Source organism: Nicotiana sylvestris, chromosome 2 (assembly GCF_000393655.2).
Source record: "Nicotiana sylvestris chromosome 2, ASM39365v2, whole genome shotgun sequence".
NCBI lineage: Eukaryota > Viridiplantae > Streptophyta > Magnoliopsida > Solanales > Solanaceae > Nicotiana > Nicotiana sylvestris.
In genome coordinates, this window is record NC_091058.1 from 139604318 (window position 1) to 139620732 (window position 16415).

Below are 16415 nucleotides of genomic sequence, written 5' to 3' on the forward strand. Positions count from 1 at the left end.
TGCAACAAGATGGGGATCTTGAGCTAAAATCTACCGATAAATGTAGACAGAGAAATGACTGGCCAAAATGAAAAAATGCAATTCAACCGAAATTGGCTTCATTCGAAAAACATGAAGTTTTTGGACCAATAGTACAAACACCTGAAGGTGTTAAGCCAGTGGGGTACAAATGGATTTTTGTGCGAAAATAAAATAAAAAAGGTGATATGATAAAACATAAAGCACGACTTGTGGTACAAGGGTTTTTTCAAAGGCCTGGCATTGATTATATGGAGACCTATTCTCCTGTGGTAGATACAATTACCTTCAGGTATTTAATAAATTTGGCAGTCCATGAAAAACTTGATATGAGGTTGATGGACGTTGTCACAACCTACTTATATGGCTCACTGGACAATGAAATTTTTATGAAAATACCTGAAGGATTTAAAGTTCCTGAAGCACATAAAAGTTCAAGTGAAACTTGTTCAATAAAACTTCAGAAATCCTTATACAGATTGAAGCAATCAGGGAGGATGTGGTACAATCACCTTAGCGAGTATTTGCTAAACCAAGGGTACAAAAATGACCCTATTTGCCCTTGTGTCTTTAAAGAGGTCTGGATCTGAATTTATCATCATAGTTGTGTATGGTGATGACTTGAATATCATTGGCACTTCTAAAGAGCTTCCCAAGGCTGTATTATGTTTAAAAAAGGAATTCGAGATGAAAGATCTCGGAAAGACAAAATTATGTCTCGGTTTGCAAATTGAATATTTGGGAAACGGGATTTTTGTTCATCAATCTGCCTACATAGAAAAGGTATTGAAACGGTTTATATGGATGGAGCACATCCATTAAGTACTCCGATGGTTGTTCGATCACTTGATGTGAATAAGGATCCGTTCCAACCTCAAGAAAAGAATGAAGAGCTTCTTGGTCTTGAAGTACAATATCTTAGTGCAATTGGTGCACTAATATATCTTGCTAACACTACAAGGCCTGACATAACTTTTTCAGTTAATGTCTTATCAAGATATAGCTCTGCTCCTACAAGCAGACACTGGAATAGTATCAAACACATATTGTGATATCTAAAGGGGACTACCGATATGGGCTTATTTTATGACAATGATTGCAATCCCGATTTGTTGGTTATGCCGATGATGGTATTTATCTGACCCGCATAAGGCTCGATCTCAAACAGGTTATGTGTTTACATGTGGCGGCACTGCCATATCTTGGCGATCGACTAAGAAATCAATCGTGGCTACTTCTTCTAATCATGCTGAGATAATTTATATTCATGAAGCAAGCCGAGAATGTATTTGATTGAGGTCTATAATACATCTTATCCAAGACAAATGTGGTTTGAAGTGTGACGAACTACCCACAATTTTGTATGAAGACAATGCAACATGCATAGCCCAATTGAAGGGAGGATTCATAAAAGGAGATAGGACAAAGCACATTTCACCAAAGTTATTTTTTACACATGATCTTCAAAAGAATGGTGATATCAATGTGCAACATATTCGTTCAAGTGATAATATGGCTGATTTGTTCACCAAATCTCTACTGACATCAACCTTCAAGAAACTGGTGTACAAGATTGGGATGCTCATTGATGCGAGTTGATGCTCTCATTAGGGGGAGTTAATACGCGTTGTACTCTTTTTTCCTTACAAGGTTTTGTCCCACTGGGTTTTCCTTGCAAGGTTTTTAACGAGGCAACCAAAAGGTGTATTTCTAAACATGTGTACTCTTTTTCCTTCACTAGGATTTTTTTTTTCCTAGTAAGGTTTTAACAAGAAACATTATCTATGGACATCCAAGGGGGAGTGTTATGATAAATATCACATTATGGTGGATGTCTACTCTCCTTTCACGATATTCATCTCAAATGCTTAATGACATATTCAATGACATATTTTGTATGTTCAATGACATATTCCATGACATATTTTCTTCACTTTTTATGTCTATATAAAGGCCTTGTAATAGATAGGAAAATACACGCAATTGAAGAAGAAAATCTCTTCCTTCTCTCTTTCTCTCTATATCTCTTAACTTGTTTTTCTTTGTTCTATATTGTTATTTTTGAGCTACAATTCTTAACAAGTATGTCTATCTTTGTGAATTTTTTCAATATGTAAAGAAGGAATCTAACACGTCTGAAGTATGGTCTGCTCTGTCCCATCCTGTCCTAATTAACTTGCCCCTGAATCAAATGTGTTAATTAACTAGCAAACTTTTTCCTTTTTCCCTTTCTCATTTCCTTTTTCTAGCTCCAAAATTTCTCCAATAATCAAAATCAAAATAAAAACTAGCTTAGATTTTCAAATTTAAGATGTATATATTTGTCACGACTCCAAATATCGCGGTCGTAATGGCGTTTATCACGATTCTAGGTAAGTCAATCCAACAAGTAACCACAGTAAGTTCTTTTTATAAAACCATTTTCTAAAATTGATTAAGTCTCGAACTTTCATAAATAATATATAAACACCTAAATGTGCGGAAAATAGTACAAAATATACCAACACAGCCTAACAATCTGGTGTCACAAGTTAAGAGCCTCTAAATACAACCCAATCTGACTGACTAATAAGTCTAAAATGCAGAAAACTAAGATAGGAAGGAGGAAAGCAGGGTTGCGGACGCCGTGCAGCTACCTTGCAGTCTCCAGTAAGCTCTGAAAATGCTGGGGACCCTCACTATGCCGCTCGGGCACCTGGATCTGCACACAAGGTTCAGGGAGTAACGTGAGTACACCAACTCAGTAAGTAACTAGAGTAAATAAGGTCTGAGTGCAGTAATGAGCAGTTAAGAAAATCATATATAAGAGTATAAAATAGAATATCAAGTCAAACTCAATAGTTTAAAAGCCAGTTACTTCGTAAAACATCAGTTTCAATTGAAATACTTTGAAATCATTTACTTAGCAGTTTTTCAATAGAGGCTCATTGTAAAAGAATAATGAAATCAGCAAAAATGTCACAAAATGGGCCCCTTGGGCAAGATATAACTCATAAATATAGCCTCTCGGGCAAGCTTCTCAGTCACTCGTGACTCTGATCTCGTCACACAGTACTCACACTTAGCACTCTGGCTCAATAATATTTCATAATAGTAATAATCATAATAATCGTTGCGGCTATCCAGCCCGATCAATAGTTTATAGTTGACTATGCTCACTAGGGTGTACAGACTCCAAAGGGGCTTCTACAGCCCAAGCATCATATCGATGCGACATGCAACCCGGTCCAACATATATATCGTTGCGGCGTGCAGCCCGATCCAACATATATATCGCTGCAGCGTGCAGCCCGATCCATAATATATATATATATATATATATATATATATATATATATATATATATATATAATCCTCACCATTAGGTCCTCAACCTCTCTCAGTCATTAACCTCACAGCCACTCGGGGATAACAATGGAAATCAGGAAAACTCAGCCCAAACAGTTTTCGCATTTTAAGAAGTAGAGTGATAAAAATGCCCCTAAGGGTCTCAACAGGCGGCACAAGGCCCCAAACATGGCATACAACCCATAACATAGTATCAATCTCTAAAATACGTGATATCATAAGATTCCAAATCAAATACGCGGCTTAATGGTCGCTACAGGACGGACCAAGTCACAATCTCTACCGGTGAACGCCCACACACTCGTCACCTAGCATGTGTGTCACCTCATTTATCAAAACTATGCGAAATAACGGGGTGTCATACCCTCAGTTCCAGATTTACAATGGTTAGTTACCTCAAACCGAATGAAATACTAATCCACGACACCTATGCCTCTCGCTTCGGTCTCAGCTCTCGCCGAATCTACCCAAAATCAGAATCATAACATTAGAATATGCTAAGGGAACGAAGCCCATGCGAAAATAATCAAATTATACCAAAAATCCCGAAATTGATCCTACCCGACCCCCGGGCCCACGTATCAAAATTTGATAAAAGTCACATCAATGGAATCCTTATCCTCCCACGAGTCTATTCATACCAAAAGCATCAAAATCGGACCTCAAATGGCCCTTCAAATCACTAGATAAAGGTCTCCAACTTCCAAGCCCTAACTCCCCAATATTAGGCTTCAAATCCCTCAAATTTCATGTTTAATTAGGTAGAAATCACAATAGGATTGAGTATTAAGTCCATAATTCTTACCTCCAAGAAGTTCTCTTTGATTCCTCAAGAAGCTCCAAAACCGAGTAAAAAATTAGTGAACTTAGGCCAAAAATCGCGAAAATGGCCTTTTAAAAACATTCTGCCCAGCGATTTGAAATCCTTATTTGCAAACGTGGTCAAAGGCTCGCATTCATGAAGCACAAAATACCGATGACCAAAAATCCTCTTACGTGAACACGACAACCCCCCACGAACGCGAAACCTCAGCAACTCAAACCTTCGCGAATGCAACATCACCATCGCGAACGCGTTGAACGTAGACCCAGACCTTCGCGAACGTGGGACCTTCATCGCGAAAGTGAAGGCCAACACTCTTGTGTCACATCCTAACCCTTCGCGAACGCGAGGGTCCACTCGCGAACGCGAATCACAACTGTCTACAACATTAACAGCAGATTTTTTTGCAACCTTTTCAACTTGAAATGATCTGCTCAACCACCCGATACTCACCCAAGGCCCTCGGGACCTCAACCAAACATGCCAACATATCCCATAACCTTATTCAAACTTGTTCCAACCTGCAAAACGCTCAAAACAACATCAAAACACCAAATTTACATCGGATTCAAGCCTAAGAATTACAAAAACTTCCAATTCCGCTCTCGATCAAAAAGTCTTTCAAACTTCGTCTGAATGACCTGTTTGCACACATGTCATAAATGACACAGCGGACCTACTCCAACTTCTGGAATTCCATTCTGACCCCTATATCAAAATCGCACCTAGCAACCGAAAATACCAAAATTCCAATTTCGCCAATTCAAGTCTAAATCTACTCCGAACCTCCAAAACATATTCTGATCACGATCTTAAGTCCCAAATCACCTCCCGAAGCTATCTGAACCATCAAAATTCACATCCGAGCCCTTTTTCACATAAGTCAACATTCTATTGACTTTTCCAACTTAAGCTTACTCAAAAGAGACTAAGTGTCTCAAACCTTATCCAAAACCTCTTCGAACCCGAGCCAACCAACCCAATCACACATAATACAGCTGAACAAGAAAATAACAAGTAGAAATGGGGAAAATGGAGTGGTAACTCATGAAACGACCGGCCGGGTCGTTACATCCTCCCTCTCTTAAACAAACGTTCGTCCTCGAGTGAGTCAAGAAACATACCTGAAGCCTCAAATAGGTGAGGATATCTGCTCCCCATCTCCCGATCGGTCTCCCCAGTAGCCTCCTCTACGGTCCGATGTCTCTACTGTACTTTTACTGAAGCTATATCCTTTGATCTCAACTTTCAACCTAACACTCCAAAATAGCCACTAGCTCCACATCATAAGTCAAATCATCATCTAACTGAACCGTGTTGAAATCCAAAACATGCGGCAGATCGCCAATATACTTCTGGAGCATAAAAACATGAAATACCGGATGCCACTCGACAAGCTGGGTGGCAAAGGAAGCTCATAAGCCACCTCCCCAATCCTACGAAGCACCTCAAAAGGCCCAATGAACCGAGGACTCAATTTACCCTTCTTCCCAAATCTCATAACACCCTTCATGGGTAAAACCTTCAACAGAACCTTCTCACCAACCATGTAGGACACATTCCGAACCTTCTTGTTAGCATAACTCTTTTGTCTCTACTGCGTTGTACGAAGTATCTCCTGAATCACCTACACCTTGTCTAAAGCATCCTGCACCAAGTCTATACCCAATAGACTAGCCTCACCCGGCTCAAACCAACAGACCGGAGATCTACACCGCCTCTCATACAAAGCCTCATATGGAGCCATCTGAATACTCGACTGATAGTTGTTGTTTTAAACAAACTCTACGAGCGGTAGAAACTGATCCCATGACCCTCCAAAATCAATGACACAAGCGCGTAACATGTCCTATAATATTTGAATAGTGTGCTCGAACTACCTATCCGTATGAGGATGAAAAGCTGTGCTCAACTCAACCTGAGTACCCAACTCTCGCTGCACAGACCTCCAAAACTATGAAGTAACACTACTACAAAAAAATACCTTTATTGGCATTTATTTAGTGGCAATAATGCAATTGCCGCTAATAGATTCTTTAAGCTGAAATATTAGCGGCACATGGCCATTAGCCACTAAAAATATCCTTTTACCGATAATAAAAATAATTGCCACTAAAAGATACTAATTAAAATCAATTTTTATTATTTTATCTTTCCCTCCACACCCCAAAAAATAATAATCTTTCCCTCCAATTTTTTTGGACAACAATGAATTATTCCCTCCAATTAGAAAATAAGAGGAAAACATATTCCCTTCGTTGAGATGATACAGAATCGTGCCCAAAAACATCGAACAGGATTAACATCGAACAGAGTCACAACTCTGCAAACCTACTTCGACCAGATCTCGATCATCTTTTTCCCTTCGTTGAACGGATGCAGAATCATGCCAAATCCTACATCGAACAGGATTAATAAAGTCGTGACTCTGCTAGCCTACATCGATCAGGTCTCCATCAACTTTTTCTAGAGATAAATCCTCTTCTTCCCCAGGTATAACTTCTCTTCTTACCAAGAAAGTGCGATTTAAATTGAGTTGGCATTAGTGCTGCTCGATTATGCTCAATCTTCGTTGTCAGTATTCTCCCTTTAATCCGTCTCCAACTTCTCCTTTTGTGTAGGTTCAAGATTGTTGCAGAAATCTATCATCTCCTTCAATTTCTTGTCTTTTTCGCAAAAAAAATCTGCTTACCAGGTAAACATTTGTAATTTTTGATATCCAACTATTGCGTTTTGAGATTTGTGAAAGTATAGTTTTTCTGCATATGCTAAGTCGTTTGTGATAACCGACTGCTGTTAAATTGATGTGCGATTGATTGAGTTTATTCCTCCTCTATTCCTCTACTGTTTTATTAATTGATTCCTCTATATATTTTCTAAGGCTACTGTTATTCTTGCAACTATTTAGAAAATTTTTAAGTGTCGTCGATGCATGTTGATGTTTTCATTGAATCTACCACTAGTCGGGATATGAATCCACTAGTTGACATACATACTATTTTTTATTTTTGCTAATTGATGCGAGTTTTTCTTATTTTCATAAATCTGAAGCCTCTGTACGAAATAAGCATATGCTCAGCTTGACTGATTTGATCCTTTTGCTCTAACTATTTCTCCGATAGGTTATTGGTTTTACTAATCAAAATGTTTTTCAATTCATCTAACAATCTACACTTCAATTTTCGCTATGAGTGTGGCAAAGCAGTAAAGTTAAGAAAAATTATCGAAAGAATAAATAATTTGTGAAGTGAAGAAAGAACTTGGACCATGAGAAAAATTTGAACTATTAGCATTTTTCTGCTTTACTTAAGGATTGTAGTACAACAGTTCATCATCTTTTTTAAGGGATGATAACACATCATACTTCAAGAAAATAATGTATGCCTTTGAATGACCTCAGATTTCTAAAATTGCAAATTGTTGTATCATTGATGAAACTTGCAAATTATTTAGCTAGCTCATATCCATATACAGTGAGGGTTTGACAATTGTAATATCTTCAATTTTGAAATATATGACGTATGGTACTTATATAATTTATAAGTAATAATTCTATTCTTAAAAAGTTTACGAACAAATATATGAAAACCATAGAAGAAGTATAATTTATAAGTTTAATAATTCTATTCTTAAAAAGTTTATGAACCAATATATGGAAACCATAGAAGAAATTAGAGATAGTTTAACTATTTGATAGTTTTAATGGATTTCTGTTTGATAGTTTTAATTCTTAAAATGATATCTTTGAGATATGGAATTACCTACTAATAAGATGGTTATTTTATTTGAACTATATTTTTTATTAATTTCCTTTTTTTACTAATGACTTTTTAGCTCTTGCAGTAAGTATAGAACAAAAAAGAATATCTTGAATGTCATGGACAATCCTAGAAATAAAAGATGGATGCATTGTGATAGAGTTAGTAACAAATATTTGGATGGAGTAGATGGAGAACAAATTGTATGTCCTTGTAAGGAGTGTGTGCTTATCCATCAAGTAAATCGGACTATAGCATATGATCATCTTGTGATTAATGGTATTATGCCATCATATGATACTTGGTTTTGTCATGGTGAGTCTCTAAAGGGATCAAATAATGCTCAAGCAAATAATCGCAATCAGTCAACTTTAAGGGGCGATGATATGACAGGAATGATACATGATGTCTTTGGAGGCTTTACATAGTTCATGGATACTGACGTTAGTGAAGGGGGGTGACATAGAGCATAACTTACAATAGAATGTTGCTCATCCATCTGGAAATCAACCGCATCCAGAGGTGGATAAGTTTGAACGGCTCATGAAGGAGGCAAATGAAGAAATATATCTAGGATGTAGGAAATTTAGCAAAATATACTTTTTGATGCATCTGTACCGTACAAAATGCATGTTCAAATGGTCAAATTAATCATTTAATGTTTTGCTTGGACTATTGAAGGATGCGCTGCCTGAAGGAGAAAAATTGTCTCCTTCTTTCTATGAGACCAAAAGATAGTTGAAGGCTTGGGCTTAAAGTATAAGAAAATTCATGCTTGTCCCAATGATTGCATGTTTTTTAGGAAAGAGTTTGCTAATAAGAATGTCAATAAATGCAATATTTGTGGAGCTTCAAGATGGAAAATGATAAAAATTCCAGCCAAGGTCTTAAGGTATTTTCCTTTAAAACCAATGCTACAAAGACTGTTTATGTCTTCGGAAACTTCTAAAGCAATGCGTTGGCATCATGAAGAGCGCAACAAAGATGGAGTTCTACGACATCCTACAGATTCCGAAGATTGGAAAAATTTGATAGTAAATATCCCAAATTTGCTGGAGACCCTCGCAATGTGCGCCTAGGATTAGCTTCTGATGGGTTTAATCCATTTAGCATAATGCGAACTGTTCATAGTACATGGCCAGTGCCATATAATCTTCCTCCATGGATGTGCATGAAACAAGAGTTCTTCATTCTGTCCTTACTTATTCCTGGACCCAAAGCGCCTGGCAATAATATCGATGTATTTTTGCAACCTCTAATAGAAGAGTTAAATGAATTATAGGATGTTGGGGTAACATACGATGCCTCTACTAAGGAGATATTTCAAATGCGAGCAGCTCTCATGTGGACTATAAATGACTTTCCTGCATATGGTACTCTCTCTAGATGGTGCACTTATGGTCAGTTTGCATGCTCTTCTTGTAATATAAACACTCAATCTAGAAGGCTGAAACATGGCAGAAAGTTTTGTTACATGGGGCATCGACGCTTCTTAAAGTCGGGACACAAATATCGGAATGATGCGAAATCATTTGATGGGACTAAAGAAACAAGACCTGCACCTTGTCCAGTATCTGGGTCAGTAGTTTTGAATCAAGTTAAAGCAATAAAATTTACTCTCGGCCAGTCAAGTGAAGGGGTAAGTGGGGTGATGAAAAAACACATGGAAAAAGAGAAGTATTTTTTTCGATCTTCCTTATTGAAAATTTAACTTGGTGCGCCATAATCTTGATGTGATGCACAAAGAAAAGAATGTGTACGATAACTTAATTTATTCACTATTGAATCTTGGTAAAAAGTCTAAAGACAACTTAGAAGCTCGATTGAACTTGAAGGAGATGAAAATAAGACCAAGCTTATGGCCTCAATATCGAGCTAGTGGGAGAGCATATCTTCCTACTACTTTTTTCACAATGTCTCAGTAGGAAAAGGAGTTATTTTATAAAGCACTACAAAATGCCAAGTTTCCAGATGGCTATGCGTCTAATATTTCAGGTTGCGTTCGCAAACGAAAGTTATCTGGGCTAAAAACTCACAATTGTCATGTTATAATGCAAGATTTTCTTCCTCTTGCCTTGCGGAGATCAGCAGATAAAAGAGTAAGTTCAATTTTAATTGAACTATGCACATTCTTTCGTGTTTTGTGTAGCAAAGAGCTAAAACTAGAAGAGTTACACCTACTTGAAGAAAAAATCCAGAAACATTGTCTACTATGGAGAAACTCTTCCTCCCGGGATTCTTTACTGTTATGATACACTTGGTTATTCACTTGGCAACTGAGGCTAAACATGCGGGACCAGTACATTATCGCTGGATGTATCCAATTGAGAGGTATGTAGAATATCACTAAATCTTTGTTATATGTCTTTAGTTGTTAATACTCTAATATCAAACTAATAACATTACTTTGTTCCATAGGTATTTGGGTACTTTAAAATCATATGTTCATAATCGTGCATGTCCAGAAGGTTCAATAGCAGAATCATACATAGCAAATGAGTGTATGGCATTCTGCTCACGATATTTAGAGGGTGGAGATTCAAGGTCTTATTGTTCAAGAAAATGGAGTGATGAAATTGAGCATGAGACTAATAAAGAAGAATCTCTTTTTCCTACTGTTGGGGAGTCGTACGGTGGAGTATATGTATTTGAGTTGGATGACAAAACATGGTTGCAAGCACATCGACATGTGCTTTTCAATTGTGAATCAGAAGTGGTTGATAATTATAAAAAGTAAGTGTTATATATATATATATATATATATATTACTTATTTGATAACAAAATTGATATATGCGAGTTACATGTATAGGGAACATATTAATAAAATCAAAAGAGCACATCGTAAGTGTCGTTTGACACAACATCAACTTGATCGTGTGCATTTCGATACAGACCAAGGGATAGGCCATTCTCCTTGATATTAGTTGCTTGATCTCCTCCACTTCTCTTGCTACAGACCAAGGGATAGGCCATTCTCCTTCCATTGCATTCTTCAATATCATTGAATCTGTATGCAGGTCTATAAGAACATAGTCATGTATTTCCATCATTTTTTTGAATCAAAGCAGCCTTATTTTCTTTTCTGATTCTATTCAAATGTCCAGTGGTAGCAACTTGAGTTGTATTTATAGAGTTTATGGTTTGGAACTTATCAAGGCATCGAGCAAATTCCTGTCCTCCAAAGTGATAGCTGGTGACGTTATGTCCTGCTGTTGTTGCTTACCAGTTGTAAGTGTACCTACAGCTCCTGCTGTGATTGCATTTTGCTGTTGTTGTCCGGAATTGTTAGGTGTTGTTGCTCGTAGACCATCAGCATTAGTACCAGCGGTAGTAAGTTGTTGCTACTGCACATAGTGGCTTGAAACATCACCTTGAGTAATCTGATTATTGGGAGTTCCTGCTGTTTGAAATTTGCTTCCAGCTTCTACATTTTTTATTGCAGCAACTAAAGTGTTCTCAAGTTGTTGCTGCCCATCTTGCTTTGTTACTGTCACTGTCTTTGATCGAGCTTCAATTTTGTTTATTCCATCAAGTTGTTGCCTCGATAAAGGAATGAAATCTGGTGCCTTAGCATTAAGCTTACTGCTTGAACCTACTTTTGATGAACTGCTAATTCTAGGCAGTGTAGGCGAGCCAACTAATAACCTCTCTTCCTCTTCACTTTCTTGATCATCTTCCTCAATTGAATCTCCTGCAAACTCACCAGCCCAGTCTTCTTCACCCTCATATTCATATTGCTGAGACCAAAGCTTGGATTTAATTACCATCTCCCTAAATTTTCCTTGATTATTTTTTTGTTGTTTCCGATGGATAGAACCAATTGCTCACCACTATGTTCTCCACAAGACTCCAATGACTGTGTTGGAACTTCAAAAACATAGGTGTTTAATGTAACCATAGGTTGTTTCACCATATTACTATCCAACATCATTGCATTTTGAGCATCCTTAATAATTTGTTCGATGTGAGGAGTAGAAAAATGCAGTGTTAGAACATTAGAGTTGTGAGCATGTTTGCCCGTAAGATCCTCCACCAGATTTTTCTTTGAAACATTTGGTCGAGCATGGTTGTCCCTCACTAAATTGCCATTGGCGAGAGGTTCTTTGGCACTGTTGTTGCATGGCACTAACTCCTTGGATATCCCATTACCATTTAAACCAGTTGCATCACCTCCAGCATCTCCATCAGTTACCATTTAAACCTTTCCTTGTCATTATACTGTTATTTAACATATTTAACCATATAAGTTTTTGCCATTTGATGACCTTTGAATCTTCTATTCTAGGTAATTTGGAGCCAAGAAAGGTTCGTGGGCCTACTTTACTAAAAGATATTTGGAAACTTCCTCCGGGGAAGGTAGTTGATGTGCCGTTTAATAATCGTAACCAAGCTATTGGGGAAAAAGGTTTAAAGCTTGCTAGCTTTCTAGGAATCATTGCGAGAACTCCATAACTAACACATTTACATGTAGATGATTGGAGAAATTTTGACAAGGAGGAAAAGAAGAAATTGGTGGATTTTGTGAGGGTATGGAGTTAATATTATTATTATTATTATTATTATTATTTTATTTATTTATTATTATTATTATTATTATTATTATTATTATATGAATGGATTCAATATTTTATACATGATATTTTTTCTAAATATTGGCTTTATTTTTTTTTTTTAAAGAAGTTCTCTATCCCAAGACGAGGAGAAGCTTATGTCCTAAAGTCACTAGAAAAGTAATGGAAAGATTACAAGTGTGTATTAAAAGGTGAGTATTTGCGAAAATATAAGACTAAAGACCTTTTGCTGAAAAACAGACCAAGTCGCATACTGAGGGATCTATGGAGTGGTCTTGTCTCTTATTGGCTTTCAGATAAAGCTAAGGTATTAACAAATCTTTAAAACACCTCTAGTTTATTATTTTAAATGTTTTAGGTTTAGTTATGCTCAATTTGTATGTATAATTTATAAGATATCATTTTAATATTTCAACGACAGAGGCGTTCCCAAGCAAATAGAAATAATAGGGCCAATCAAAAGATGCCTCACACAGGAGGATCCAAAAGTATTGCTACCTTGATGGATGAGCAGGTAAACTTGTTCAAATTACTAACTATAATGTTTTAATTTTTTTTTCACGCATATCTTACATCAATTTTATTGTATTAGGCTGTAAATGGGATAGAGCCTACACGAGCACAAGTTTTCACATTAACTCATACAAAACGTAGGGATGGTAAACCACTGGATGATGATTCTATCAAAGCAATGGTAAGATTTCTTTTTTTTTTCTTTTTTTTTCTTAATTGGGAAATAGTTAGAAAAAAATATAAAAGCGAATAAATGAATTCCAAATTGGATTTATGTATTTTATGGCCAAGAAATGATAAATGAAAGGACGAACAATAATGAAAGCTCTACTGACCACCCTCCTTGCGCTGTTGCTTGGGAAGGCGATATATATTCTTAGGTGTTCGAAAATGACAAAAGTGGATATGTTCGTGGTTTAGGACTTGGTCCAACTTCTTCTGTTTTATGGGGTAGTAGATCTTCCTTAGAAAATATTGTTGGAGAAGATTCGTCTAATGAAGTTGTCCAAAGTTTATCACAAGAGATAACCGAGTTAAAAGATAAACACAATGAAGAAATGAATCTGATGAAACAAAATCAGGAGAAGATGTAATCTGAATTAGTCGAAATGCGACAATTGATGTGCAAATATGCTTTCAATGAATCTATGCCTCGAAATATCAATGGCAACTCAATTGAATAGGTAACTCGAAATATTAATGAAGTTTTAATCCTAAAAAAGTATTGTTATCTGATGTGTTAATATTTATCAGGTCTTAGCTGCAAATAGTGGCCATGAACGAGTACCAAAAATATCAAGGATACCTAATGTTGCTGAAAATACTTCAATGTCTTATGGTACTACTCATCTTTATCCTTCGGCAAGCTACTATTTGAGTTTTCTATTGTTTGATCAAACTTCTGCAGTTTTCTTCCTTCTTCAAACCTTATTCATCTTCACCTTTCTTCTTGACTCTAATATTCTTCTTCATCTCTGATTAAGTCATCCCTTGCGCTAGTTAGCTGAATCCGTGCGTGCCAGCTGAAGTAGTAATAGTTAGCCTATTTGAAAGTTACTATAGTGTTGCATTCATTCTAGTTGAAAGAGTAGAGTTATAGGATTCTAGCTGAATTATACTTAATCTGATATCATTAGTTGTCTGGCTTGATCGAAATAGTGTCTATATAGTGTGCTGAAAATATAGAGTTTAATGGTTTGGAACTTACCAAGGCATCGAGCAACTTTCTGTCCTCCAAAGTGATAGTTGGTGATGTTATGTCCTGCTACTGCTGCTCACCTGTTGTAAGTGTACCTATAGCTCCTGCTGTGATTGTATTCTGCTGCTGGTGTCCGGAATTGTTAGGTGTTATTGCTCGTTGACCATCAACATTAGTACCAGCTATAGTAAGTTGTTGCTGCTGCACATAGTGGCTTGAAACATCACCTTGAGTAATCTGATTATTGGTAGTTGTTGTTGTTTGAAATTTGCTTCCAGCTTCTGCATTTTTTATTGCAGCAACTGAAGAGTTCTCAAGTTGTTGCTGCCCATCTTCCTTTGTTATTGTCACTGTCTTTGATCGAGCTTCATTTTTGTTTATTCCATCAAGCTGCTGCCTCGATAAAGGAATGAAATCTGGTGCCTTAGCATTAAGCTTACTGCTTGAACCTACTTTTGACGAGCTGCTAATTCTAGGTAGTGTAGGTGAACCAACTGATAACCTCTCTTCCTCTTCACTTTCTTGATCATCTTCCTCAATTGAATCTCCTGCAAACTCACCAGCCCAGTTTTCTTCACCGCCATCTTCACATTGCTGAGACCAAAGCTTGGATTTAAGTACCATCTCCCTAAAATTTTCCTTGATTATTTCTTTGTTGTTTCCTGTGGACAGAACAAATTGCTCACCACCATGTTCTCCACAAGACTCCAATGACTGTGTTGGAACTTCAAAAACAGAGGTGTTTAATATAACCATAGGTTGTTTCACCATATTATTATTCAACATCATAGCATTTTGAATATCCTTAATAATTTGTTCGACATGAGGAGTAGAAAAATGCAGTGTTGGAACATTAGAGTTGTGAGCATATTTGCCCGTAAGCTCCTCCACCAGAATTTTCTTTGAAACATTTGATTGAGCATGGTTGTCCCTTGCTAAATTGCCACTGGCCAGAGGTTCTTTGGCACTGTTGTTGCATGGTACTAAATCCTTGGATATCCCATTACCATTTAAACCAATTGCATCACCTCCAGCATCTCCATTAGTTACCATTTAAACCTTTCCTTGTCATTATACTGTCATACCTGAAGTAGTTACGAAATGTATAGCTAAATTTCTAAGCTATAGAGCACTAGATTCATGCAGTAAGATTTGCTTTAGCAGAAAATCTATTGCAATTGAAAATTTTGGGTGAAGAATGCTCAAAAGGCTGATTTGATATGTTTGCTTGTATGATATGCATTTACAGATATACTAAAATACTTCATAGATGACACTATACATACTTTTGGGACATTAATGAAGCATATTCTTGCAATTTTGCTTGTGTCCCTTTCTGGTTATGGACTTTTAGTTTCATAACCTCGCAAACTATTATCAGTTTTGTCGTTTGGCAACATTTACTTCCTATTGACATAGTTATTTTATAATTTCAGATAGAACTGTCAAAACGGGCTAGCCCAACCCAAGCCTTGTGGGCTTTTAAATATGGTGAGCTAGGGCGGGCTAACCCTCCATCTATATGGGCCTTAAAATAGTCAGCCCAGCCCTAAGAGGGTCGCGGGCTAGGGCGGGCCGGCCCTTCAATTTTTATAGGAAAAAATATTTCTTCAAATATTTAGATATTTTTTCGTGACATAATCTCTTAATCATATGAACGACTTTTGTTTATGTATAGTGTACAAGAATCTTTATATTTGACAAGGAAACTTGTAATTTAAATGCAAATTCTCTTAATCTCTAGCTCTACTTTTTTTAATGTTACATGAATATTTTTTAGTACTTTTCTTTCACATTCCTTGGGTTCACGAATTGCTTCATAAGTTTATATGTTAAGGTTTTATAATTTAGATTTAACATTATATGTTGATTTCATCATTATAGTCCATAAATTTTTTAAAATTTATGAAATTTGTTAGTGTTGTCAATTTTCTTTGGGTATTAAAACTTGACCTTTTATTATACTAAAGAGCAACTTAATAATTAGTAACATATTAAAGTAACCAAACTGATCATGGGCCACTTAAAGTAATATTTTCTTTTGAAAAAAAATATTACTCGCCACTTAAAACTTTCTTAGTTCATTAAGCAAAAGAGAAACTAATCTTGTCATACTACATGCATATCAAAAATATAAATTCTAGTTGAAATGGAAGGATAAATGAGCAATCTAAGGTTGGAAAA

The 16415-nt window shown here is 36.5% G+C and overlaps 1 protein-coding gene across 1 annotated transcript; it reads left to right on the forward strand.

The window, feature by feature from the left end:
- The first annotated feature begins 12209 nt into the window (after positions 1-12209).
- On the forward strand, positions 12210-14015 carry LOC138885683 (uncharacterized). The gene is made up of 8 exons (XM_070166660.1): positions 12210-12354; positions 12421-12476; positions 12627-12679; positions 12761-12827; positions 12942-13034; positions 13113-13214; positions 13787-13894; positions 13941-14015. Exons 1-8 carry the CDS (start codon positions 12210-12212, stop codon positions 14013-14015), a joined length of 699 nt encoding a protein of 232 aa, XP_070022761.1.
- The last annotated feature ends 2400 nt before the right edge of the window (positions 14016-16415 follow it).